Source organism: Notolepis coatsorum (assembly GCF_963971535.1).
Source record: "Notolepis coatsorum genome assembly, chromosome: 18".
Lineage (NCBI taxonomy): Eukaryota > Metazoa > Chordata > Actinopteri > Aulopiformes > Paralepididae > Notolepis > Notolepis coatsorum.
In genome coordinates, this window is record NC_140182.1 from 49,698,460 (window position 1) to 49,723,774 (window position 25,315).

Genomic DNA, 25,315 nt, shown 5'->3' on the forward strand with positions numbered 1-25,315 from the left:
ATTCTTGCATGTCAAAACGTTTCAGGATCTTTTCCACATATCTTTTCTGGGATCTTTTTACACAACTGGCAGACTGTTCGAAGTCCATGCCTAGAAAATGCTTTAACCTACCTAGGTCCTTCATTTTGAATCTGGTGGAGAGCATACTTTTCACCTGCTCTAGGTTTCTAGTGGTGTCTGCTGCGATGATTAAATCAAGTTTCAAGTTTCAAGTTTCTTTAATAGTTGTCATACAGAAGTACAGAATACTTTCATACAAAATGCTTCTTACTGTTACGCTCCAGAGACTGTGCTAGACAAGATAGTATCAAATAACATAGTATAGCATGTCATTTAGAAGAAGAAAATGTGGTCACAGTGTTCGGTATAGACATATGTACAATGTTCTGAGTTACCATATAATACAATACTATGCAGTGTACTAATGTACAGTACTATATAGTGCAAAGCAGAAATGGGATGAGGTACAATTTAGGTACAATTTACAGTAAGGTGTACGAGTTGTAGTGCAATCCTTCATCAATAAATATAAAGTGTGGGGAGTGGGTGCTACAGTGTGTTTGTTTAAAGTGGGTGTGTGCTATAAAGTGTGTGGAGTGGGTGCTACAGTGTGTTTGTTTAAAGTGAGTGTGTGCGTGTGGATGTGTGTGCTATGTGCGTTTGGTGGTTGTTGTTGTGTAGTGTTCATTGTTCGTTTAGCAGCCTGATGGCCTGGGGATAGAAGCTTCTTCTGAGTCTTTCTGTGCTCGCCTTGAGACTCCGGTATCGCTTGCCTGACCGCAGCAGTTCAAAGAGGCAGTTGTTCGGGTGACTGGAGTCTTTAATGATTCTCTTAGCCTTGCCCTTGCAACGCTTGTTGTAAATGTTCTGGAGGGTGGGGAGCCCCCCTCCAATTGTGCGTTCGGCTGAACGTGTCACTCTTTGTAGTCTGCTTCGGTCTTGTGCAGTGCTATTCCCAAACCAGGAGGTGATGTTGCCGGTCAAGATGCTCTCTATTGTACATGAGTAGAAGTTCTTAAGGATCTTCTGACTGACTTGGAACTTCCTTAGGCGCCTGAGGAAGTAGAGGCATTGTCGTGCCTTCTTCACAACACTGTCAATGTGTGTGGTCCATGTCAAGTCCTCGGATATGTAGGCTCCGAGGTACTTAAAGCTGTTGACTCTCTCAACCGGTACCCCGTCGATGCTGAGGGGGCTGTAGTCCTTGACCCCCGACCTCCTGAAGTCCACAATCATCTCCTTTGTGGAATCATTTGGGTGGATGAATCATCCACCCAAATCACAATTATCACTTTTCCTGACTCTTTTGACTCCCTTGAGTAAACACAGGGGTCTACTGGGTTCTGTAGCAAGTGATCTTCAATTAGACATGTATGAAGCATCTCGTTCCAATTTCGCCCAGACTGTTTCAGGCCGTAAATGGATTTTTCTAGCTTACACACTAGCTTCTCTCTGTGTGTGTCTTCTGAGGCCTCAAAGTTCCGCAGCTTGGCTTTGAACTCCCCCAGCGACGTGTCACCAGTAGTGTGAACGGTTTGTACATCTCCGGTAGTCCTCTCATAACCATCGCCATCATTAGTCCATCGCTCTGTGCTTCTCCTGCACTCTTAAGCGCCGTAATGATCTGTTCAGCCCTGATGACGTATTCGGTCACAGTCTCTGTGTGCGCTTTCTTCAGCGCGGTCAGTGTTATGTAGAGGGATACGATCCGGGGTCTTCCCCTGCCGATGTAGTAATTTCTCAACACTTTTAGGCTCTCTCTGCCTTTGTCCTTTGTGTCGCAGAGTATGAGCCCCAAGCTCGTGTCGTCCAGGAGTGGTGCTAACTCGCAGTATGCGTGTGCATTTTGCTTGATATCCTGGGCTTGCGCTTCCGCCGTTAGTGGTCCTGTGGGGGCCGTCAAGATCGTTGTCTTCAGTCCCACTCCGTGCATGCAGCACAACATTCGATCTTCCCAGAGCTCATAGTCATCTGCCCTTCCGTTGAACGAGGGCCATTCGCTCCTTCCTCTTGTCGCCATCCTCTTTGACGGTAGGCGTAGCTTTAGCTCCTGTTAGCCTAGCCTTAGCCACGCGGTGCTCCCGGTGCTAACCTAGACTATACTTCAGCTAAACTTGCTACCCTTGCTTATTTCGCTCCTGCGTGATCTGAGCCCATAACCTGTTGACAGAGTCACCTGTGGAGCGACAATAACTTGGCCATGACGACAAGGTTCCTCTCTTTAGCCTTTGGCGTGGTTTATTATTCACACATCATCATGCACATGAGACCTTCTCTCGTGAGAGGCGACGGAGGAAGAGACAGAGGGGGAGGGAACAATCTCTTATATACCCTCTCACCTGACGTCAGCTCCAATAGCTACGTCTCCTTGCGCCTATAGCGCCCTCTTGTGGAAACAGTTAAGCAGTTACATGCAATCATATATAACACATAACCTCAACAATATTATTAATAATATACACAGGAACCATTCAATATTAGTTAGCATTCACCAAGTAGTTGTGTGTGTTGTAAGCTTTTAATTTTGTTTTTTATAGTAGTTCTACTCTAATCTAATCTAAATAGTCCCTGACTCATAGTTAAAAGCCCCGTCATTTCTCCACAGTGGAACCAATACACTGGTCTCTCTCTCTCTCTCTCTCTCTCCATCCATCCATCTCTGAAGAACGAACTTGGAGGCGTTGCAGAAGAAGCTGGAGGAGCTGGAGTTGGATGAGCAGCAGCGGAAACGCCTGGAGGCCTTCCTGACGCAGAAACAGAAGGTGGGGGAGCTGAAGGACGATGACTTTGAGAAGATCTGTGAGCTGGGAGCAGGTAACGGAGGGGTGGTCTTCAAGGTCTCCCATAGACCCTCAGGACTCATCATGGCCAGGAAGGTGAGCTGTGATAATACCGCCTCGTTGGCCATATTTACATGGTGGCCATTTTGCTCTTATGTCATGCTCAGGTTGGGTTATTTTCCACCCTGGTCCAAGGAACCCAGCCTAGCCAATATGGCCTCATTGCTTGGTCCATTCTACTTTTCCTAGAGTCTAATAAAAAACCTGGCTACTGCATGTTCTACTCTCTATATCCCTATTCTGCAGGAGAGAGAGACTGACTGATTTATGGAACCATAGCCATATTTCATACCTTCATACTTACCTTTCTCAGCAATCAATGCTGTTCCTCATGCTAGCTGCAGAGTTAGCCACAAACCAATACAAAGTCAATGGAGTCAAGCTTCTGTCTGTATACGCTGAACTCCACAGTGCACACAAAGTTGTTGTGGGTGGTACGGTGGTAACGCGTTACAGCAATAACCAGGCATGCGTTGTTCATGGGACGGGGTCCCACGGTGTGGGACCTCACTCGCTATTTGCATATCAATAGCTCCGGTCGTCAGGTGTGTTAAATACGTTCTCAGACACATTCACACCTAACCTTGTTGTGAAGACGTGTTACATTCCATTCGTAGAGGCAATTAGGCACTGTCTTTAGTCTGTGCCCAAGCGAGGGGACATTAAATGCGCATTCGCGGGAGCGCGCGCACGCGCAGGGAGCGCGCGTGCACGTGGTGCGTGTCACCCCAGATGATTTCAATAACGCACCACTGGCAATAACATTACTTTTTCCTAGAGTAGTGGAACGAATTACTACCTCAATTTCAGTAATGATATTACAGTTACCCCGTCAAAATATAACGTGTTACTCTATCCAAACTGTGCTCAAGGTGCTCATTGTAAGAGGATAAAAGGATGATCTTTTTCACTTAGGCTACTGTAGGTATTTCATGGAGGCGGGTAGAATCCTCCACCCTACTGGTAGAATTAATGTTTCAGAGTAAAACATCCGTTTCATCCTCTCTGAGTGCGAGAGGAGCCCCGACTTCTCTTGCTTTCTACTTGGAGAAAAATACAACCTTAAATCTCTTGCTGTAGCAACTGCAAGAGCACAACCATGAGTTGTTTAACCCTTTCACTACCACACTACCAAAGGGTTAACCCGTTCACTGCCACACGACAAATGGTTACCCTTTCACAACCACACTACAGAAGGTTAACCCTTTCACTACCACACTACAGATGGTTAACCGTCTGTAGTGTGGTAGTGAAAGGTTAACATTCTGTAGTGTGGTAGTGAAAGGGTTAAAAGGATTGTCATAAATGTATGACCAGCTGTGCTTTTGATCAAGCCTGAGGTAGCCGCGTTACCAAATTGCTGTAGAAGAAAGCTGCTGCTTTTCAGCTAATGAACTTCACACCAGAGGTGCTGCTACACTGACGGGATCACTCACACAGAGGCACACAGGACAAGCAGCCTACAGTATGTTGTACAGAAATGTAATGGTAAAGGAAGCAATTCTGGTGGTGTAAATCAAAGTAATGTAACGAGAAACGTAAAAAATTATTGCTCCCAGATAGTAATAAGTAAAGTAATAATATAACTTTTGTAATGAGGAATATATAAGAAACATTTTGTACCGCACTCAACACTGGCTTGACCCCTTTGACAAATATCTGAACTAGCCCGTTAAGACGAGCCTTAACTAACTCTGGTACTGTAGATATGTATAATCAACTGGTTACAGTGCTTCTCCTCCTCCTGAGCTAGCCTCACTTATGTCGGGATCAGTGCCCGATTATGGACGTCAGGAATGACTAGCGGGTGTCTTCACCCCTAGTGGTGTGACGTAATCAAATAACAGTGATGTGGCGTCTGGGACGTCCCACAACACCCAGACGAAAAGCCTAGCATGTTAGAATATTTAGCCTTTTTTCTTCTAGTGTGACAATTCCTGCGGACAAACGGCATCCGTCAGGGACAAGCGCCTTGTGCGTCCTGTCTCCTGGCCTGCTGCGACCTGTCTCCCGGCCTGGTGCGACCTGTCTCCTGGCCTGGTGCGACCTGTCTCCTGGCCTAGTGCGACCTGTCTCCTGGCCTGGTGCGACCTGTCTCCTGGCCTAGTGCGACCTGACTCCTGGCCTGGTGCGACCTGTCTCCTGGCCTAGTGCGACCTGTCTCCTGGCCTAGTGCGACCTGTCTCCTGGCCTAGTGCAACCTTGTCTCCTTGGCGTCACTGTATCATATAATATTGTGTGATATATTGCTTTTTCCCACCCATACTTTTTTTAAGCAATGGTCAATTGCTTGGTCAAGCAAAGTAGAAATGTATCCCACTCTTTTCTCTGGAGTATTGGGTGAATACAATGAGAAGCGGATAATTTGAAGCATATCCATAACTAAAGCTCTAGTGAATAATAGCCACATACTGAAGTGAGAGTATTGGTTTCTCCACACTTTAACTACCGTTGTTATGACATATGCAACAGCATACGGCAACTGTTCCATCATATCATGCGTAGAATATTGTTTTAGAATGCTGTATTTCACAATGGTAATGCAATTATATATTATATCAGTTGTCTTTTGAATGTAACATTGAGCATGGTTGAGTGATTTATTTTCAAATTTGAAATCTTTATTTCGAACATTTAAGTACAAACAAAATAAAACAAAAACAATTCATTAATCTCTAGCAATGAAATGAAAAAAAACTCTATTTACATGTTCGAAAAGGAGTAGGAAGAATTATACACTTATTTAATCCTACCCCTTTTCTACTATTCAAAATGTATGTAATTCCTTAATAATTCAACTCCTTACAAAACAAAAACACTTGTGAATGTCAAATCCCTTGCTTGTATGTCATTGCGATTTATGCAGCTCTGCCTCAATGTAGCTAAAGCCCTTTGTGTGTGTGTGTGTGTGTGTGTGTGTGTGCGTGTGCGTATGCGTGTGCATGTGCCCAAAAGGGTCATAACAAAGGTTATCCTATAACCCTAGTTATTTGAGTATAGCGAGCGCTATGCTCTATTGGAACTGTCCCTTTAATCATATGCTATCATGAAAACTTTCAACCACATGCACGCTCCTCACCTGCCTCACCACGCCCACATCCGCTCATACATAAGCGGGGCCATGGCCATACTACCAGCTCCTTCCCCAGTCTTTCACCGCCGAAACGGAAGACACGTGGGGTCCTCAGTGAGTCAGAGCAGAGCACTCGCTATACTCAAATAACTAGGGTTTTTTTTCGTATAACTTTGCGCTCTGCTCTATTGGAACACAAGAGTGGAGCAGAGCGAAGCCCGACAGATGTACCCGCTGAGGTCCCCTACAACCATCAGAATCCTGGGAGGATCCGGGGCCCCCGCCCCCCCTAGCGAGGGACGGGAGGGAGATCGGACCCGACTGTGCGAAGAGGGTTTAGCACCTCAAACGCACAGGGTGAGCAGACCGTTGGACTTACCTTCGTATAGAAGGGCCCGCGACTACTCGGACGCGCATCCCGCACGCCACCAGGGAACGGACGCGAAGCGAAAAAAACCTGTCACAGCCCCCAACATCGCGGGGTCGGGGTCAAAAAGAAAAAAAAGGTGAGGAGCGTGCATGTGGTTGAACGTTTTCATGATAGCATATGATTAAAGGGACAGTTCCAATAGAGCAGAGCGCAAAGCTATACGAAAAATAACCTCATGTCTCCTGCGTTATATTTCATTGGCTACGTTTTCTGCTTCGCCTATGGGAACACACTCAGCGCCTGTGCGCGTCAACTGAAACTTTTCTCATGCACTTTCCATCTGCCCGACCACGCCCACCTCTGGCCAGCTTATAGCCCAGGTGTGGTGATCAACTCCCCCTTCCTCATTGTTTCAACGAAACGTTTGTGCTCACAGGCCTTCGGCAGTTGGAACAGAAGTTAGTTAGTTAGTTAGGTAAGAGCTGTAAGGATATGCCACCGAAGTCCATTTTTCAGGACTTCCCCGGCGCGTTCGGAAAGGGAAGCGATTGGGGTGCCACTGCTTGTGCTCGTTATGGATTTTTTTCTAGCAGACCGGCAATTCCTCGTCGAAGGACTGCCGGTATGCTATAGCGCGGCCGGTGAACAGGCTATCGAGCCAGGGGAAAGACTTGTTTGTCTTACCTGGCGTGCTCCCCTCCAAATGCCTTTTTTTCTCCCGCGTGGCGTGACAGGGTTAATTGCAGGCTGGACGTGGCGGAGCGCGTCCTCAGGAGAGGCGCGTCATCAGGAGAGGCGCGTCAGAGGGAATTCCAGAGCAGTGGGGTTCCCTGGGTCCCGCCCTCGCCAGGTACAGAGAGGGCACACGACGTGTAGCCAGAAACGGAGGTATCTGCGTATCATTCCTGTTTGTTTATAAAAGTGTAAGACCGCTCTATGAAAGGACCGGAAGTTTTGTGTTAAAACAGACGGACCCACGTGTCGCGTGCGCTCTGACCGGACATTTCTACGTGTAAACATCGGCGCCGACAGGACAAGCTGACGCCGCCGCTGGGCATGTGTCGTTTGGACGTGCTTTGTGGAGAGCCGTCCAGAAGAGCTTGGCGCCTTTCCAAGAAAAATAGGAGCTGACCAGCGGCAGGTACATCAGAAGCCCCAGGTGTGTGCGTGCTTGTGTAACCTGAGGTGTGTGTCCCTTCTCTCTCGGGAGAAATGGACCGCCCTGTCATTTTCTGCTGTGTCTGTTTTTAGCCTCTACCGGCTTAAATGCTCTGCTGACCACACTTTCAAAGGAGTAGCGACGGCCTGGTTTCCCCCCGTCTTATGTCTCATGACAAACAGGGGGGTTATATGTTTAGACATATATTTATATATATATGGTAACATTTTTAATGGGGTACGGTTGGGTAAGTAAGACTATAATGTCTTCCCTGGTCTGCATAACAATTGTGTGTATTGAGGCGTACTGTATTGTACCCATTCTGCAATCTGTTAATACGATTTTCAATCAATATTATATTCGACACTTGGTCCGTTGAACCTAGTCATGTGTGTTGTGGTATGACGTTTTAGTCATATCCCCCATGGGAATATGCCTGACGTGTCTCGTGTTTTTTCCGTCAGCTGGTCCTTTTTCAGTAAAGAAAAATGACTGTCTGATGTGCTGGATTTGGTCAGTGACCCCGCCACCCTATTATTATTGTAATACGATTTGAACCCGCTGCCCCCTGGCGTTTAGCCCGGAGGACTGCGAGCGGTGCTTGAGGTTCCGTCTTTTCTATTGAAAGCTTGAAACTGGCATTACATTTGGCGGGGGTCCGTGAACTTAATCGTGTTAGGTCATCGTTTTTGTCTTGCGCTGTTTCTGGCTCTGCTATGATGAAGCAGGTGCCGCAGCTGCGACGGCCAGGCAAAATCGGTTTCAGAATTTTGTTGGCAAAATAGGTCGATTTTCCGGTCCCAGTAATGGGAACTGGTTAGAGGGTCTGCCCCCGTGGGAGGTTCAGACCCATGCCACACGTGTCTCCCGATTGGTAGATTTTAAGAATCCTCGGCAGAGCCTGTAGTTTTTTTTCTTTTATCCACTTTTTCTCCTTATTTTCTATTTTTCAGCCATCCCAATTTCGTATTTTCCAATTCTTCCCTCCCCTGTCTTGAACGTTGCTAGACTATGCCTCCCACTGGTCGGCTGTAGTGAGGATAGAAGCCTTGCATCACGTGTCCCCTCCGGTACACGAGGAGGCAGCCTGTCGCATCTTTTCACCGCAGCAGCTCGAACTCTGTGGCGAGGAGTAACGCGTGGGAGGCTCACGCTGCCCTCGATACTTCCTGTTTCCGCCGCACCGGCGTTACCCAACCGACCTGTAGGAGTCGCTGTCCACAACGTCCAATCCCCACCCACCGGCTTTCCCACCCTCTAACACTGCCAATTGTGTTAGTATGACGGTCGGCCAAGCCGGTAGCAACGCAGAGAGCTGGGCTCGATACCAGCATCTCCTGCGTTAGTGGCGAGCGCCTTGCCCACTGCACCACCCTAGAGCCTGGCATTTTTTTTTATTTTTTTTTTTAATCTTTTTCCCCCTCCTTTTTTTCCTCCGATTTTCTCCCATCCCAATGTTAGTCGTTATGCCAATTCCCAATCCCCTTCCTGGTCGCTGCGCACTTACCCCCCACAGTCGGTCTGGGAGAGTGGAGGCTACCACGTGCTTCCTCCGACACACGTCTAGCCAATCAACCGCTTCTTTTCACCTGGCAGCGCGGACTCTCACTGAGAGGGTGTAACGTGTGGAAGGATCACACTACCCCCCTTAGATCCTATCCTCGCTGAGCAGGCGCCCCGACCGAACTGTAGGAGTCGCTGTTTACAACCACCCGGACCCACCCCGCCAGCTTTCCCACCCTCTAATACTGCCAATTGTATTAGTGTGAACGGCCAGCCAAGCTGGTGACACGCCGGGAGCTGGATTCGAACAGGCGAAGAGCCTGGCGTTTTTAAACATGGTGGCAAGTGTAACTCAGGTGTCACTTGTATGTTAAACTGGGGAGGGACGTCGCTACGTTCCTCTCGTAGTGACGTGTACATGGAAGTCCCACCCAGGCAGGATGGCCTGCCGCTGTGTTTGGCGCCTGGGCTGTATTTACATATATTTTTTTTGCATAAAGGGGGTTCCCCGCTATCCATCGGCAGATATATAGGGACCCTCGCTAGCTCTGGCTTTAGCAACCAGGGGAGTTGCGCGCACACTTTTTTATGTAGGTTTCCCTCGTCCAGGCTGACAGTCGAGCTCTGCTCTTACTAAGGTGTTGGTCAGCCTGTAGGTCCCTGTAATCCCTGGGGGGCTCGGTGAGAGGGCTCGTCTGGTTAGACGCAGCCAGAGACCCCCAAGAGAGGGTGACGGGGCAGGCCTGTGGTCACAGGTTGGGTCCTTCACTCGGTGAGTGGGCCAGTGGAGTGCTGCTTTCGCGCAGTCAGTCCCTCTAGCGCCTCTGTGACTTACGGCCAAACGTACACCCCCTGTCTGGTTTTACGGAGGGGCAGCTACATTGGGGGACGCAGGGTTCATCCTGGCTGCGCCGGGGCGGCGTCAGTCTTGACCTAGTGTCCACCAGGTGTCAGTCATGCTCCGCTTTGCTGGTCGCCTGTACGTGCGCACTCCCTCTCTCGGCGCGATAGGAAGCACGATGGCCCTGGGGGGGGGGGGGGGGGGTAGGGCACTGTCATAAATCCGGGAGAGGACCTTTGGTCCTCATCGGAGCCTTCGGGGGGTTCTGTCTCTGGCTGGCTGGGTGCATGGTGAGGTAGACAGCGGTTTTTCGCATTATCTACTCACCATGTGCGTTTTGGGGTAACTGCGCCCCACTGCGCATGATTGGAGTCCTACCTCCCGCTCCTCGTTAGGAGGCGCGAGGGGGCCGGACCCCACCCCATGTTTTTCTGATGGTCTTGAAGGGGACCTCAGGGGGTGCATTTGTCGGGGCTTCGCGCCCTGCTTCGACCGTTGTCCCATAGGCGAAGCAGAAAGCGTAGCCAATGAAATATAACGAAGGTTATCCGATAACCCTAGTTATATGATTGCCGTAGCTTTCTGCTTTACACGCAGCCCTGAGGACCCTTGGCTGTGTTTCGTTGAAATTCAGACTCGGAAGGGGGAGTTGATCACCACACCTGGGCTATAAGGTGGCCAGAGGTGGGCGTGGTCGGGCAGATGGAAGGTGCATGAGAAAAGTTTCAGTTGACGCGCACAGGCGCTGAGTGTGTTCCCATAGGCGAAGCAGAAAGCTACGCCAATCATATAACTAGGGTTATCGGATAACCTTCGTTCTAGCTGATCCACCTGGAGATCAAGCCGGCCATCCGGAACCAGATCATCAGAGAGCTGCAGGTGCTTCATGAGTGTAACTCCCCCTACATCGTGGGCTTCTACGGGGCCTTCTACAGCGACGGGGAGATCAGCATCTGCATGGAGCACATGGTATGGCTCTTTGACCCACCCACATGGACAACGCCATGGTCTCACTGTTCACTTTAGCCAGTCAAAATGAATGGGGATTGTGCTACTTTTAGCTATTGCAAAGTCTATGTGGCAAATTTAAAAGACGACGCTTAGATATGTGATGTTGATCAGTTAATTTCACAATCGATACAACTGAATTGAAGAACTTCCAAAGGTAATTTCAATACGGCTCATTTAGTTTTTACTGAGAGACGATGACATTTACCCCTCATCCACACTACAGAAACATGCATTCTATTTACATAGTAATGTAACGATATGGGACAAGACGTTAAAGAGATCTGCAGCCAAATACCCCAACCAGAAACCCTGTGTCAGCTGGGAGGTCTGTGATAAACCCTGGGCCAGCCAGCGCCTTCAACTCAGGCGACCCCGACACCTACAGAGCAGCCAGATATGACATCCAGAACTCCCATCAGGGAAGCCAAGAGGCACTACAGGGACAAATTGGAGTCAAACTACATTTCTGACCCTGGATGCATGTGGAGTGGATTACGCTGCATCACTGACTACAACGGGACAAACAAGGCCAGTGCTCAGCCCTCTGCTTCGCTCAGCCCTCTGCATCTCTCAGCCCTCTGCGTCGCTCAGCCCTCTGCATCACTCAGCCCTCTGCATCACTCAGCCCTCTGCGTCGCTCAGCCCTCTGCATCACTCAGCCCTCTGCATCACTCAGCCCTCTGCATCACTCAGCCCTCTGCATCACTCAGCCCTCTGCATCACTCAGCCCTCTGCATCACTCTGCGTCGCTCAGCCCTCTGCATCACTCAGCCCTCTGCATCACTCAGCCCTCTGCGTCACTCTGCTTCGCTCAGCCCTCTGCATCACTCAGCCCTCTGCATCACTCAGCCCTCTGCGTCGCTCAGCCCTCTGCATCACTCAGCCCTCTGCGTCGCTCTGCTTCACTCAGCCCTCTGCATCACTCAGCCCTCTGCATCACTCAGCCCTCTGCTTCGCTCAGCCCTCTGCATCACTCAGCCCTCTGCGTCGCTCAGCCCTCTGCGTCGCTCAGCCCTCTGCATCACTCAGCCCTCTGCATCACTCAGCCCTCTGGGTCGCTCAGCCCTCTGCATCACTCAGCCCTCTGCATCACTCAGCCCTCTGTGTCGCTCAGCCCTCTGCGTCGCTCAGCCCTCTGCGTCGCTCAGCCCTCTGCGTCGCTCAGCCCTCTGCATCACTCAGCCCTCTGGGTCGCTCAGCCCTCTGCATCACTCAGCCCTCTGCATCACTCAGCCCTCTGTGTCGCTCAGCCCTCTGTGTCGCTCAGCCCTCTGCATCGCTCAGCCCTCTGTGTCGCTCAGCCCTCTGCATCGCTCAGCCCTCTGACGAGCTCAACACCTTCTATGCTCGGTTCGATGAGGACAACATGTGGGGAAGGTGGCTGCCAAACTGACTCTATAAATGACAGACGTAAGACGGTTCTTCAAAAGGGTCAACCCCCGAAAAGCTCTGAGGCCAGACGGTATCCCAGGCCGGGTTCTCAGGGCGTGTGCTGACCAACTGGCAGAGGTGACCTTTCCCTGTGTCAGTCTGTGGTCCCTACCCCCTACAAGGCATCCACCATCGTTCCCGTCCCCCAAAAAACAGTGGCCTCCTGCCTAAATGACTACCACCCTGTCACACTAACATCAGTCATTGGGCCTCATTCAACAATACTCTCTTATTATTTTTCTTATATTCTTGCTTACCTGTCTGTTAAGAGAACAATAAGAAAAGCCACCGCCACATTCATCAAGCCGTTCTTAAAGTCCAAATCTGTTCTTACCCAGGTTTTTTGAATGGTGAATCCCACTCATTCTAAACTGGATACGCGTTCTCGCACAAGTCATTTGCATACAGAGACACACCTCACGGGCTCATTATAATACGAGAGCCATCTGCATTGTATATGAGCGGATCCCCCGGCCGTATTCAAGCGCTGGAGCGTTTTGCGATGGATCAAAATTAGATAGGAATCAAATGTATTGTCATCATACAGCACCTATAGCTATATAGTGGAATAGACTATTACTATAGTAGTAATATAATAGTAGTTGGCTAGTTGCGTGCTTCTGGCCACCTCCTGCAGTGCGCGCATACACACGTACTGTATACAGTACGTGCAAAATGAATCGTTCCAGCAAAGTACTGTAGGCTTTGTCAATACTGAACGACTGTGCATTGTCAAGAGCCAATCGCACAGGTTGCCTCATCTCATCTGGCTCTGCAAATAGATCTAGAGTCTGAATATCTCCGCATATATAGCCTGATGACTGACACATCTCTCTCAAATCCATTCTGAGAACGGAATGCAGTGCCCACGACGTGGGTCTTGATTGATTGAAATTTGTATTAACAGATTGCAGAATGGGTACAATACAGTACAGCTCAATACACACAATTGTTAAGGGGATGCAGACCAGAGAAAGACTTTCATCTTGTTTACATCAGGGTCCCCCATTTTCAATTCATCATAACATATGACATACATGACATACAGATAGACAGTACTGCTACATCTATACATTTATGACATCCCAGATTTACAAATACAGTACTGTTTGTGATACAAAAAGAGTAAAAAAAAAAAAGAGTATATACATTTGACGAAGAAACTGTACATTGGAGGAGGTGGGGGGGGGGGTTGGGTAGGTGGGGTGGGGTGTGGGGGGGGGGAACTGTACATTGGAGGTGGTTGGGTGGGTGGGGTGGGGTGGGGTTGGGGGCGATGGGTAAGCGCGGTCGGGGTAACTGTACATTGGATTATCGACGAAACCTTACTTGGCCCAAGAAGAGGGTCTTGTGTATTACTGGGTTTAAGTCAGTTGTTTATTTATTTATGTTTTACTGTTTGCATACGAGGTGGTCCACAAATGTTCTTGATAACAATCTAGTGGTCCGCATAAAACAGAAGTTTGGGAACCACTGATATAGACAATCTCTAAATATGCGTTCTATGCTACGTATACAGTACCATACTGCATATCTGTATGTCATGTCATAAATGTCATGATATATATCTGTATGTTGTGTATGTCATAAATGTCATTATGAATTGAAAATGGAGGACCCTGGTGTAAACAAGACAAAAGTCTTTCTCTGGTCTGCATCCCCTTAACAATTGTGTGTATTGAGCCCTACTGTATTGTACCCATTCTGCAATCTGTTAATAAAATCAATGGCCTGGGCGGCCAGAGCATAACTGTTCTAACAGCAATATATAATCCATTTCAGATAGAACGCACGCAATAAGTTATAATAATAATTATTATTATTATTGAAAAGTTCTGTATTTTTAAAGTCGTATTTGGGGGCAATTAACCAATGGTATGCTTTTTTTATTTTATTTTTATTTTGGGGAAGAGTTTCTTATTTCGGTAAGAGTGCTCTCGACCACTCTTATAATTTGTTCTTGCCTGAGAAAAAAGCAACAATAAGACAACTTTGCTGAATCCCAGGTAAGAACAAAGTAAGAGGAAATGCTAGTTACCGTAAGAACGAAATCTGTTCTTATATCGCTTCATGCATGAGGCCCATTGTGAAGTGCTTCAAGTGAGTAGTCAAAACCTTCAGTTCACATACAAACCAAACAGGGCCATGGATGATGCCATCGCCCTGGCGACACACATAGCACTCACTCACCTGGACATAGGGACCACATAATATGTGAGAATGCTCTTCATTGATTACAGCTCAGCATTCAACACCATCATTCCCTCTGAAGCTCTCGTCTCTAAGCTCTCTGATCTTGTGCCAGCTAGTGCCAGGACTCCATCTGTAGCTGGTTATTGGACTTCCTGACTGGCAGGCCCCAGGTGGTGAGAATCGGCAGTCACACCTCCTCCTCGCTGACCTTTAACATGGGCGCGCCACACCACAGGGCTGTGTGCTCAGCCCCCTTCTGTAGTACCTGTTCACCTACGACTGCTGCCACGGCCATCCTGGACCTTAATGATAAGATGGCCTACAGAGAGGAGGTGAAGACACTAACCAGCTGGGGCCAGGACAACAACCTCTCCCTCAACGTCAGTAAAACTAAAGAGATGATCGGGGACTACAGGAGACAGCAGGGGGTGGAGTGGACACATCACAGCCTGGTACAGGAACTGTTCTGCCCACAGCCACAAATCACTACAGCACATCCGTGGCAAGACTCCTACAGCATCATCAAGGAGCACAGCCACCCAGCACACATACTGTTCTCCCTGTTACCGTCTGGCAGACGATACAGGACCACAGCCACCCAGCACACAGACTGTTCTCCCTGTTACCGTCTGGCAGACGATACAGGACCACAGCCACCCAGCACACACACTGTTCTCCATGTTACCGTCTGGCAGACGATACAGGAGCATGGCTGAACATACCACCAGGCCATCAGGCTTATCAACTCACAAACCTAAATGTTCCACTTTGCATATCTGCTTACCTGCTGTCTGCACTGTTTACAAAAAATAATCCACCATGACTGCTACATACCCAATGTACAATACTGTTGTATACACTTGTCACTTTAAAACACAAATCCTGATGTTCATATATGTATAATTGTATTTTTGTACTCATTATATGACTAGCGCTCTAATGTGTCTAGTGCTCCTACTGCTGTGCTGACCTGTTCTCTCTCGTTGTGTTAACATACATATGACTAATAAAGAAACTTGAACTATGTAGGACGGCGGCTCTCTGGACCAATCACTGAAGAAAGCAGGCAATATCCCAGAGCAGATCCTTGGCAAAGTCAGCATTGCTGTGGGTACTGTAGAAATACACCACACCCACATCACCAGAGTTATATATATATATGTGAATATCTTGGCTATAACACGTTGCTCATCTCTGATGCATATGTGCAATATAATAAATTTTTCCATTTTATAATAATCTGTGTGCATACTTTACTGATATGTAATGTTTATCTTCCCAGGTCATTAAAGGTCTGTCCTACCTGAGAGAGAAACACAAGATTATGCACAGAGGTGAATAATTATTTTTATTCTATTCAATTCACATTTAATAACATATGGAGTGTTCTTAAGAATGATCTTATATATATCTGCTTTGAGAAATGTAATACTGCCAATCTGTTGGAATTGCTCTTTGTTATCCAAGACACATTAATGGTTATTATACGTTCCTTTTTTCCCCACTAAAACTGCAGTTTGAGTAGAAACAGCATCAAGTAGCGTTACAGCGAAGACTATCATCTACTATACTACTATAGATATCATGTTGCTATGCATGGTTTATGCATGAAGCAATCTATTTAATTAAGTTATATTAAGTTATTGTTGTGTTTACAGTGGAAGTGGGTTGAGCAGCTTAGAAGAGCAGTTTGATTTGTCTTCTGGAAGCTAAAGCTTCTCAGCCTCAACATTAAGACGCAGAGAGCACAGAGGCGGCTACGTGGCGTAGTGGGCAAGGCGCTCGCCACGAAATGCTGGAGACGCTGGGCTCGTCAGTTCGAGCCCAGCGCTCCACATTTGCTTTCAGTTTAGCTGGTCGTCCGTACTAATACACATTGGCCGTATTAGGGGGTGGGAAACTGATGGGTGGGGATCGGGCGTTGTGGACAGCGACTCCTACAGGTCGGTTGGTGCGCCTGCGCAGTAGAATCAGGAAGTGTCGGGGGCAGCGTGAGCCTCCCACGCGTTACTCCTCGCCACTGAGAGATCGAGCTGCGCAGGTGAAAAGATGCGACTGCTGTTACCTCAAGTACCGGAGGGGACTTGTGCTATGTATGACTTAGTCCACATTGCAGCCGGCTTGTGGGAGGCAAGAAACAGCGTCCGTGACAGGGGAGGGTTGAATTGGATGATACGAAATTGGGATGGGAGAAAAATATAGAAAAAATGGGAGAAAAAGTGGATAAAAAAAAAAAGACGCAGAGAGCACAGAACATGTCAACTAATTGAAACGTCGGGGGTCAATCATCATGAGGTCACCTGCCAAGAGGTTGGGACTGTCTGCCTGAGTTACTGTTACAAATGTTACTGTAACAAATAGTTACTGTTACAAATGTTACTGTAACAAATAGTTACTGTTACAAATGTTACTGTAACAAATAGTTACTGTTACAAATGTTACTGTAACAAATATAGTTACTGTTACAAATGTTACTGTAACAAATAGTTACTGTTACAAATGTTACTTTAACAAATGTTACTGTAACAAATAGTTACTGTTACAAATGTTACTTTAACAAATAGTTACTGTTACAAATGTTACTGTAACAAATAGTTACTGTTAAAGACGACTTTGAACTGTTGAACAGTAATCCAGAACTATTTTATTGCACTGTATAAAAATATTAGTGCTGTCAAGAGATTAAAAAAATTAACGAATGAATCTCACAATTTTCTGTAATTAATCTAGATAAAAAATAGCATTTTTCTACGACCAAAGCTTGTAACAGATATTCACTTGAGTAAAATCATGGAATTAATGTAAAATCAACCCAAAGAAAGTATATTTAGATTCAAAGACTAAATTAAATTTCTTTGAATACAGTTTCTCTCCTCCGCGGCGCTAACAGAAATAGAAACAACCCAGGCCTATGTTAAAGTGCAGATTGGCTTAGAGGACGATAATGTCTTGTATGAACTACCAGTAATATAAATCATATTAAGAACAAAAATGTGTTCCATCTTCATGTCAGATGATTTTCAAAAAGGTGCATGAGTCAATGCAAAAAAAGAACAAGCTAAATACTGCTGAAAGTTCAGAATGTTGAACATTTTTTACTCCATAGATTAATCTAGATAATTTTCTTTTAACACTTTAAATAATTTAAATTAATCTCCAGAGTTAAAGCATTAATTTTGACAGCCCTAAAAAATATATATATATATTTTATCTATTCTATTTTATTGCACTATTGCACTATTTGACTGTCTATTTTATCTTACTCTTTCTATTATTGTCTATTTAAAACTGAATCAAACCATAAACAAGGTTGCCTGTTGGGATGTTAGATCCTAATGTGAAAAACTGTGATTTTATATGTCTGCACTTTTAATGTGCTCATTTTATGCCTGTCTTTTTTTCTGTTGTGAAGCACTCAGTTTCTGTATGAAAGGTGCTATACAAATAAAGTTTATTATTATTATTATTATTATTATTATTATTATTATTATTATTATTATTATTATTATTATTATTATTATTATTATTATTATTATTCACGCACCTGTTTGGGACAGGAGCTCGATTTGACTTCAAAATCAGTCCAACTTCACCACTTGATTTATGTTCCCCATAGTTCTGCCCTACAGATATATCTTGAAATAGATATTTTCCACACTTGAAGTACAAACGATGTGTTATTATGCACCGCGGGCCGCGTAACAGAAACCCTAAGGGGGAACTCTGTCCCGGTGTGTTGTCCTAAAATGTCCCCCTTTTCAGATGTCAAGCCCTCCAACATCCTAGTGAACTCCCGCGGTGAGATCAAGCTGTGTGACTTTGGAGTGAGCGGACAGCTTATAGACTCCATGGCCAACTCCTTTGTGGGCACTCGCTCTTACATGTCTGTGAGTTCACTCTCTTCTGCCCTGCTGGCTGCTGCACTCTCTCACACAGATACTTACTGTGACAACCTTGCATGCTGCGCAAAGAAATTATTTTAAAATGAAATGACGGTTGAATCAACAGACAAGTTATTTTTCTTGAGGACTGGCCCTTTCCAGTCGGTTAGTCAACCAGTTGTCAGGTTCTGATGAGTTATTCCTGTAAACTTAAATGCACCTTTCTGGCCTCATAGCAATATTCACAGACAGTGGCGTAGGGGAGCCCCGGAGCTTAGGGGGCCCCGCCCCCACTGCAGGCTATCCTCTTAGATTTCGTAACACGGGAACAGGGCGCAGAGGGCGCCCCCCCCCTCCCTGCTATGTTGCTAGGCACCCCGTCCCCGTCATGTGTACACTGTAGTACAACAGTGTATCATTATAATTATTTGCTCATCTGCGATAGGGCTAGCCGGCTGATAACTAATGTTCATTGGCAGGCTGGGCAGCGTTCAAAACAAAGCGGGAAGCGCCGGTAAAAATGAAGCGCAAATACCCAAGCGCTGCTCAGGCTTTCAGACGGCTGCAGTAAAAAACTTAAAACCAGATTCTCAAACATAAACATAAAGACGGACAACACACTCATCACAGACAAGCTAGATGTAGCCAATTACTTAAACATTTTCTTCACAAACATAGCCACAACACTGGTAAACAAACTACCCTCCCACTCAGGGCATTATGGGGTAGAACACATAGTAGCTTACTACAAAAACCTAGGGGTCCGCAAAGACGACCTCAAACTGGAAATGGTAACAACAGATGAGGTACTCAAAAAAATGAGCGCCCTCCAACCTAAGGCCACTGGCCATGACAAGGCCACTGGCCATGACAACATCCCCTCCAAATTCCTCAGAGACTCAGCAGCCGCCATCACCCCAGTCATCACACACATAATAAACCTCTCCATAAAACAGGGACACGTCCCCAAGGACTTCAAAATTGCGAGAGTGACCCCTCTGCACAAAAAGGGCAGTAAATTAGACCCAGGCAACTACCGCCCTGTTTCTATTCTTACCTCCATCTCGAAAGTCATGGAAAAAATAGTCTACGAACAGGTTGAAAAGTACCTAGCGGAAAAAAATCTAATCTACAAATTCCAATTTGGCTTCAGAACATCCCACTCCACTGACACATGCCTTCTCTATTTGAACGACCACATCAAACAAGAGGTGGACGTGGGCAAATACTGCGGCATGGTCATGCTGGACCTACAAAAAGCCTTCGACACTGTCAATCACTCCATTCTGATTGACAAGCTAAAAGCAATTGGTTTTGATAGTCTATCAGTGAGCTGGATGCAATCCTACCTGGAGGGGAGAGAACAGATGGTGGAGGTAAACGGCACCCTATCCCCCCCGCTCACAGTGAGCTGTGGTGTTCCACAAGGAAGCATACTAGGACCGCTACTGTTCCTAATTTATGCAAATGACATGTCGTCAGCTTGTGACTGCAACTTGTTCTTGTTCGCAGACGACTCAGCCCTGCTGGTCTCTGACAAGAACAAGTTACAGGTTGAAAAAACCCTCAGCTCGGAACTAGGCAAAATCTGCATATGGCTCGCTGATAACAAACTATCATTACACATGGTCAAAACAGAGTCCATTCTCTTCGGTTCAAATAACAAACTCAGCAAGACCGACGGCTTCTCAGTTGCAGTGGGTGACAATATTGTCACAAGGAAAGATGAAATTACCTACCTGGGTTCCATCCTAGAGGCAAATCTTTCCTGTGACAAAATGGCATCCAATGTAATAAAAAAAGTCAACCAACAAACTCGATTCTTGTACCGGATCTCCTCTCTGGTAAACAAGAATACCCTGAAGACTCTGGCAGGAGCACTCATTCAAGGGTACTACGACTATGCTTGCACCTCATGGTACCAAAGCACCTCAAAGGCGCTAAAAACAAAATTACAAACATCTCAAAACAAACTGGTCAGACTACTGCTTGACCTTACTCCTAGAACCCACCTCACCCCTGCCCACTTTGACAACCTAGGATGGCTTAGAGTAGACGACAGAGTACAGCAACTTGCAATGGGCCTGGTCTACAAGATACACTACACGACCAAGGTACCCATGTACATGTCAAAATACTTCCCAAAGGTCAGTGAATACCACGATCACAACACCAGAGGGAGCTCCACAAATCATGTTAAACCCAGATTCGGCTCAAACAAGGGACTAAACACGTTTCGCAATTATGCCACGCCAATGTGGAACGCCCTACCCAAAGCTGTAAAGGAATGTGAATCACTACCCACTTTCAAAACCACTCTCAAAGAACACCTACGGGGGACTGCAATTAGAAACGGGCCCCTGTAAATGTCCTAACCCAACCCCCTCCAATGTACAGTAAATGACCAAGTATGGTTTTGTCAATATTCCAATGTACAGTTTTGCTTGTACAGTTGTACAGTGTTCCCCCCCCCCTCCTACCCAACCCCCCCCCCCCCCCCACCCAACCACCTCCAATGTACAGCCCCCCAACCCCACCCCACCTATCCAACCTCCCCCAATGTACAGATTTTACGTCAAATGTATATACTCTCTTTTCTGGACTCTTTTTGTATCACAAACAGTACTGTACTTGCAAATCTGGTATGTCATAAATGTATAGATGTAGCAGTACTGTCTATCTGTATGTCATGTATGTCATATATGTCCTGATGAATTGAAAATGGGGGACCCTGATGTAAACAAGACGAAAGTCTTTCTCTGGTCTGCATCCCCTTAACAATTGTGTGTATTGAGCTGTACTGTATTGTACCCATTCTGCAATCTGTTAATAAAGTTTTCAATCAATCAATCAATCGGCAAAGCTACCAAAAAGAACATCATTGGTCCAGCAGGCAGCAAAGGTAGACTGACTCTAACGTTACTGAAGATGCATCGGCAGTAAGCTCTTCACCCAGCCCGGCCACCACTAGCAACCCCTCGGTCAGCTCTGAGTCCAGGCAGACAGCAGACACACAGCCCAGCCAGGCCCCCAGCCACGCTACAGCCGCCGAGACAGGTTAGAATAATAGAACGTTTTATTCGCCATAACCAGTACGAGTAGGCTACAGGTTACATTGGAATTGGAATCTAATCCGTAAATCTTTTAGTACATGGTTTAAATTGTGCGCATAACGCGCCATAAGTTCTATGGTAGATAAGAAATTACCATTATCTATATCACCTATTTTCTCTCACTGACTCCGGAAAGCAGCGAGAGGCCAGTGTTTTAGTGTACTAACATCAGTTATTCTGGTTAGGACTAGTGATGCACCGATGTGAAAATTGTGGCCGATACCGATAACCGATATTAATATTGCTGTTCTGGCCGATACCGATATTTACCGATGTCGATATCTCTGTATAGAAAACACTTTTTTATGATAATCAAATAAAGAGCTATTTTCCAAAACGCATTTTTTTTTTTACTTTTGTAACTTATTTTCAGAAATGACAGATATTTTGAAACTATCTAAGGCCAAAACATGTAAAAATAAAAAAATAAAGATAAAATTATTATAATTTTTTATCGGCCCATATCGGCCCTATCTTGATATCGGACCGATACCGATGTGTAAAAATCGGCTGATATTATATCGGCGGCCAATATATCGTGCATCACTAGTTAGGACCTCGGTCCAAAACCCCAACTCTCTCGTAAAACTATCAGATGATATTTGCGCATCAATGGTCAGATTATGTTTACGCATATCATAAACGACACATGCTGCCAAATGAGAGCGAGAGAATTTGTGTTCTTTAGACCCTGCCAATAATTTATTCCTATTCTCCACGCTTGGTGGAGGTGATGGGCAGACGGTCTGTCACCGAACAGCCAGCACAAAATTATGTTTGTTACTTTTGTTATTTTCCCCCTTATGTAAAGCGACCTTGGGTCTTTTGAAAGGCGCTATATAAAATGAAGCTATTATTATTATTATTAACGTTTCTAGTATTGAGAGCCGACGCGCGAGCAGTCTAGATTTAAAGAGTGTTGGACTTTGGATGTTATGTGAACCATTCCGTTGTGTGAACTCTAATTATGATATGGCTATAACATTCTACAATACCTTCATGTTACAAAAAATACAAAGCCACTTGTATTTGTCAAGAATGATGCCTGAAAAAATTAACATTTAAAAAAAACTTTAAGTGGCCGCGATGTCCCATGTCACTTTATTATTGATTTAGGGGAGTGGGCAGGGCCCCATGGTCCGATCTGCGGGGGAGCCCCGAAATATTGCGCAACGGCACTGTTCACAGATATGTACTGTTTAAAAAATATATATATTTTTATCGATGCTAGATACAAAGAGAAGAAATTAATCAACTCGAGAATTCCTCCAGTTTGGAAAGGTTCCAGTTTGGAATGGCCCCATTTATCACGCTACATCCATCTTCTTTCTGTACTAAGAGTTGTATATAGAGTACTGTACCATTCTGTACTAAGTAGAGTTGTATATAGAGTAATGTACCATTCTGTACCAAGTAGAGTTGTATATAGAGTACTGTACCATTCTGTACCAAGTAGAGTTGTATATAGAGTACTGTACCATTCTGTACCAAGTAGAGTTGTATATAGAGTACTGTACCATTCTGTACCAAGTAGAGTTGTATATAGAGTACTGTACCATTCTGTACCAAGTAGTTGTATATAGAGTACTGTACCATTCTGTACTAAGTAGAGTTGTATATAGAATACTGTAGTACCATTCTGTACCAAGTAGAGTTGTATATAGAGTACTGTACCATTCTGTACCAAGTAGAGTTGTATATAGAGTACTGTACCAAGTAGAGTTGTATATAGAATATAGAGTACTGTACCATTCTGTACTAAGTAGCGTTGTATAGAGTACTGTACCAAGTAGAGTTGTATATAGAGTACTGTACCATTCTGTACTAAGTAGAGTTGTATATAGAGTACTGTACCATTCTGTACCAAGTAGAGTTGTATATAGAGTACTGTACCAAGTAGAGTTGTATATAGAGTACTGTACCAAGTAGAGTTGTATATGAGTACTGTACCAAGTAGAGTTGTATAGTACTGTACCATTCCGTACCAAGCATCAAAGAGATACCATCCTACTGGCTGCCAAACGAGTGAGCAAAACTGATTGCACTCAGGTTCAACACTGTTTGACGAACAATATCACGTAGCCTTAGCGGCCAGAGTTGTATATTTCCTGCTGACTTGTACAGAACTTGTAAGGCTACGTTCACACTGCAAGCCTTTTTGCTCAATTCTGATTTATTGCTCAGATCAGATTTTTTTATATCAGATTCCAGTGTGAACTGGTCACACTCCTGAACTGACCCACATAATAATTTCTTAATTTTTTATAATTTTCAGGAAACCCTATAAAATGAACAATAAAGAAGATGGGCATATAAATTCGTTCAAACTAAGGTCGCATTGCAAGAAAATCAGACCTGTATCTGATTTAGGACCACATATGAAAGTGGCCCAAATCAGAATTGAAAAGATCAGATTGCATGTAATTTGTGCTGTTCACACTGGAAATAAATCAGATCCGAGTCACATGAGCAAAGAAATCAGATTTGGGCCACTTTGGTCTGCAGTCTGAAGGTAGCCTAAGGTTTAAAGTGTCAGCTAAATGACTAAATGTAAATGTTGCTTCCTCCGCTGTGCAGCCGGAGCGTCTTCAGGGCACCCATTACTCTGTTCAGTCGGACATCTGGAGCATGGGTCTGTCTCTGGTGGAGATGGCCATCGGACGGTTCCCCATCCCGCCGCCTGATGCCAAAGAACTGGAACAGATCTTTGGCTTCCCGATGGAGGGGGAAGCGAGCACCAGTGAGTCCTCTCCGAAGCCACGGCCCCCCGGCCGATCAGGCAGCTGTAAGTCTGAGGACACAGTCCTTCGCTCTCGTCTTTAGTGGTTACTTACTGCTGGTGTCAATGCTTTGAATGCATACGATTCTTGCCTGGAGAGCATTGCGTTAGTCGTGGCTTCATTTAAAGGGATTGGTTTGATTTTTGGAACGCTAGCCTTATTTCTAAGTTAGTTACCCGATGTTGATGTCCTTTCTCAGCACAATCCATGCTGTTCCTCATACTAGCTCCAGCTAGTTAGCCACAAACCAATGCATAATCAATGGGGTCAAGCTCCTGTCTGTACAAGCCGATTGAGGCTCACTGACATTTACTCCACGGTGCAACGCAAAGATTTCAGTGAACTTCAGTCAGCTTGTACGGACAGGAGCTCAAGCCCATTGACTTTGCATTGATTTGTGGCCAACTATCTGGGGATAGTATGAAGAACAGCATGGATTGTGCTGAGAAAGGACTCTACGGTCGACATTAAGTCAAATCAAGTGTTCCTTTATTAATCCCCTTGGGGGAACTCAAGTGCATATCATTGACATCATGGTAAGAAATAGGACTAGGGTTCCAAAAAGCACAACTATCCCTTAACACTTTCACTGCCGCACTACCAAACGGTTAACCCTTTCACTGTGACAATACACAGGTTAACCCTTCCACTGCCACACTACAGGTTTGATTGATTGAACATTTTGAACGTAATCAATCAAGCATATGGTATGGATATATTGGACTGATTGATTGATTGAAAACTTTATTAACAGATTGCAGAATGGGTACAATACAGTACAGCTCAATACACATTATTGTTTTTTTTTTTAATTATCTTTCTTCCCCCCCTTTTTCCCGATTTTTCTCCCATCCCACCCTTCCTGGTTGTTGCGTACTTTCCCCTACTGTTGGTCCGGGAGACCGGAGACTGTCACATGCTTTCCTCCGACGCATGTGCAGCCTGGGGCAGGCCAACCTGGCCGCGCAGGTTCTCACCGGGGAGAGTGTAGCGTGTGGGAGGCCACACTCTCTCTCCTCAGATCCAACCCTCGCTGAGCAGGTGCCCCGACCGAACTGTAGGGGTCGCTGTCCACAACGCCCAGGACCCACCCTTCAGCTTCCCACCCCCTGATACAGCC

General features: G+C 45.8%; 1 protein-coding gene across 1 annotated transcript in view; it reads left to right on the forward strand.

Moving 5' to 3' along the window:
* map2k1 (mitogen-activated protein kinase kinase 1) overlaps positions 1 to 25,315 on the forward strand; it is a gene marked incomplete at its 3' end in the record, with an annotated part of 42,667 nt that overhangs the window by 15,721 nt on the left and 1,631 nt on the right. The window contains exons 2-7 of the mRNA XM_084334537.1: positions 2,666 to 2,876; positions 10,609 to 10,755; positions 15,451 to 15,528; positions 15,704 to 15,755; positions 18,184 to 18,308; positions 23,993 to 24,200. Coding sequence (XP_084190663.1) covers positions 2,666 to 2,876; positions 10,609 to 10,755; positions 15,451 to 15,528; positions 15,704 to 15,755; positions 18,184 to 18,308; positions 23,993 to 24,200 — 821 coding nt within the window. The remainder of the gene's footprint in view (positions 1 to 2,665; positions 2,877 to 10,608; positions 10,756 to 15,450; positions 15,529 to 15,703; positions 15,756 to 18,183; positions 18,309 to 23,992; positions 24,201 to 25,315) is intronic.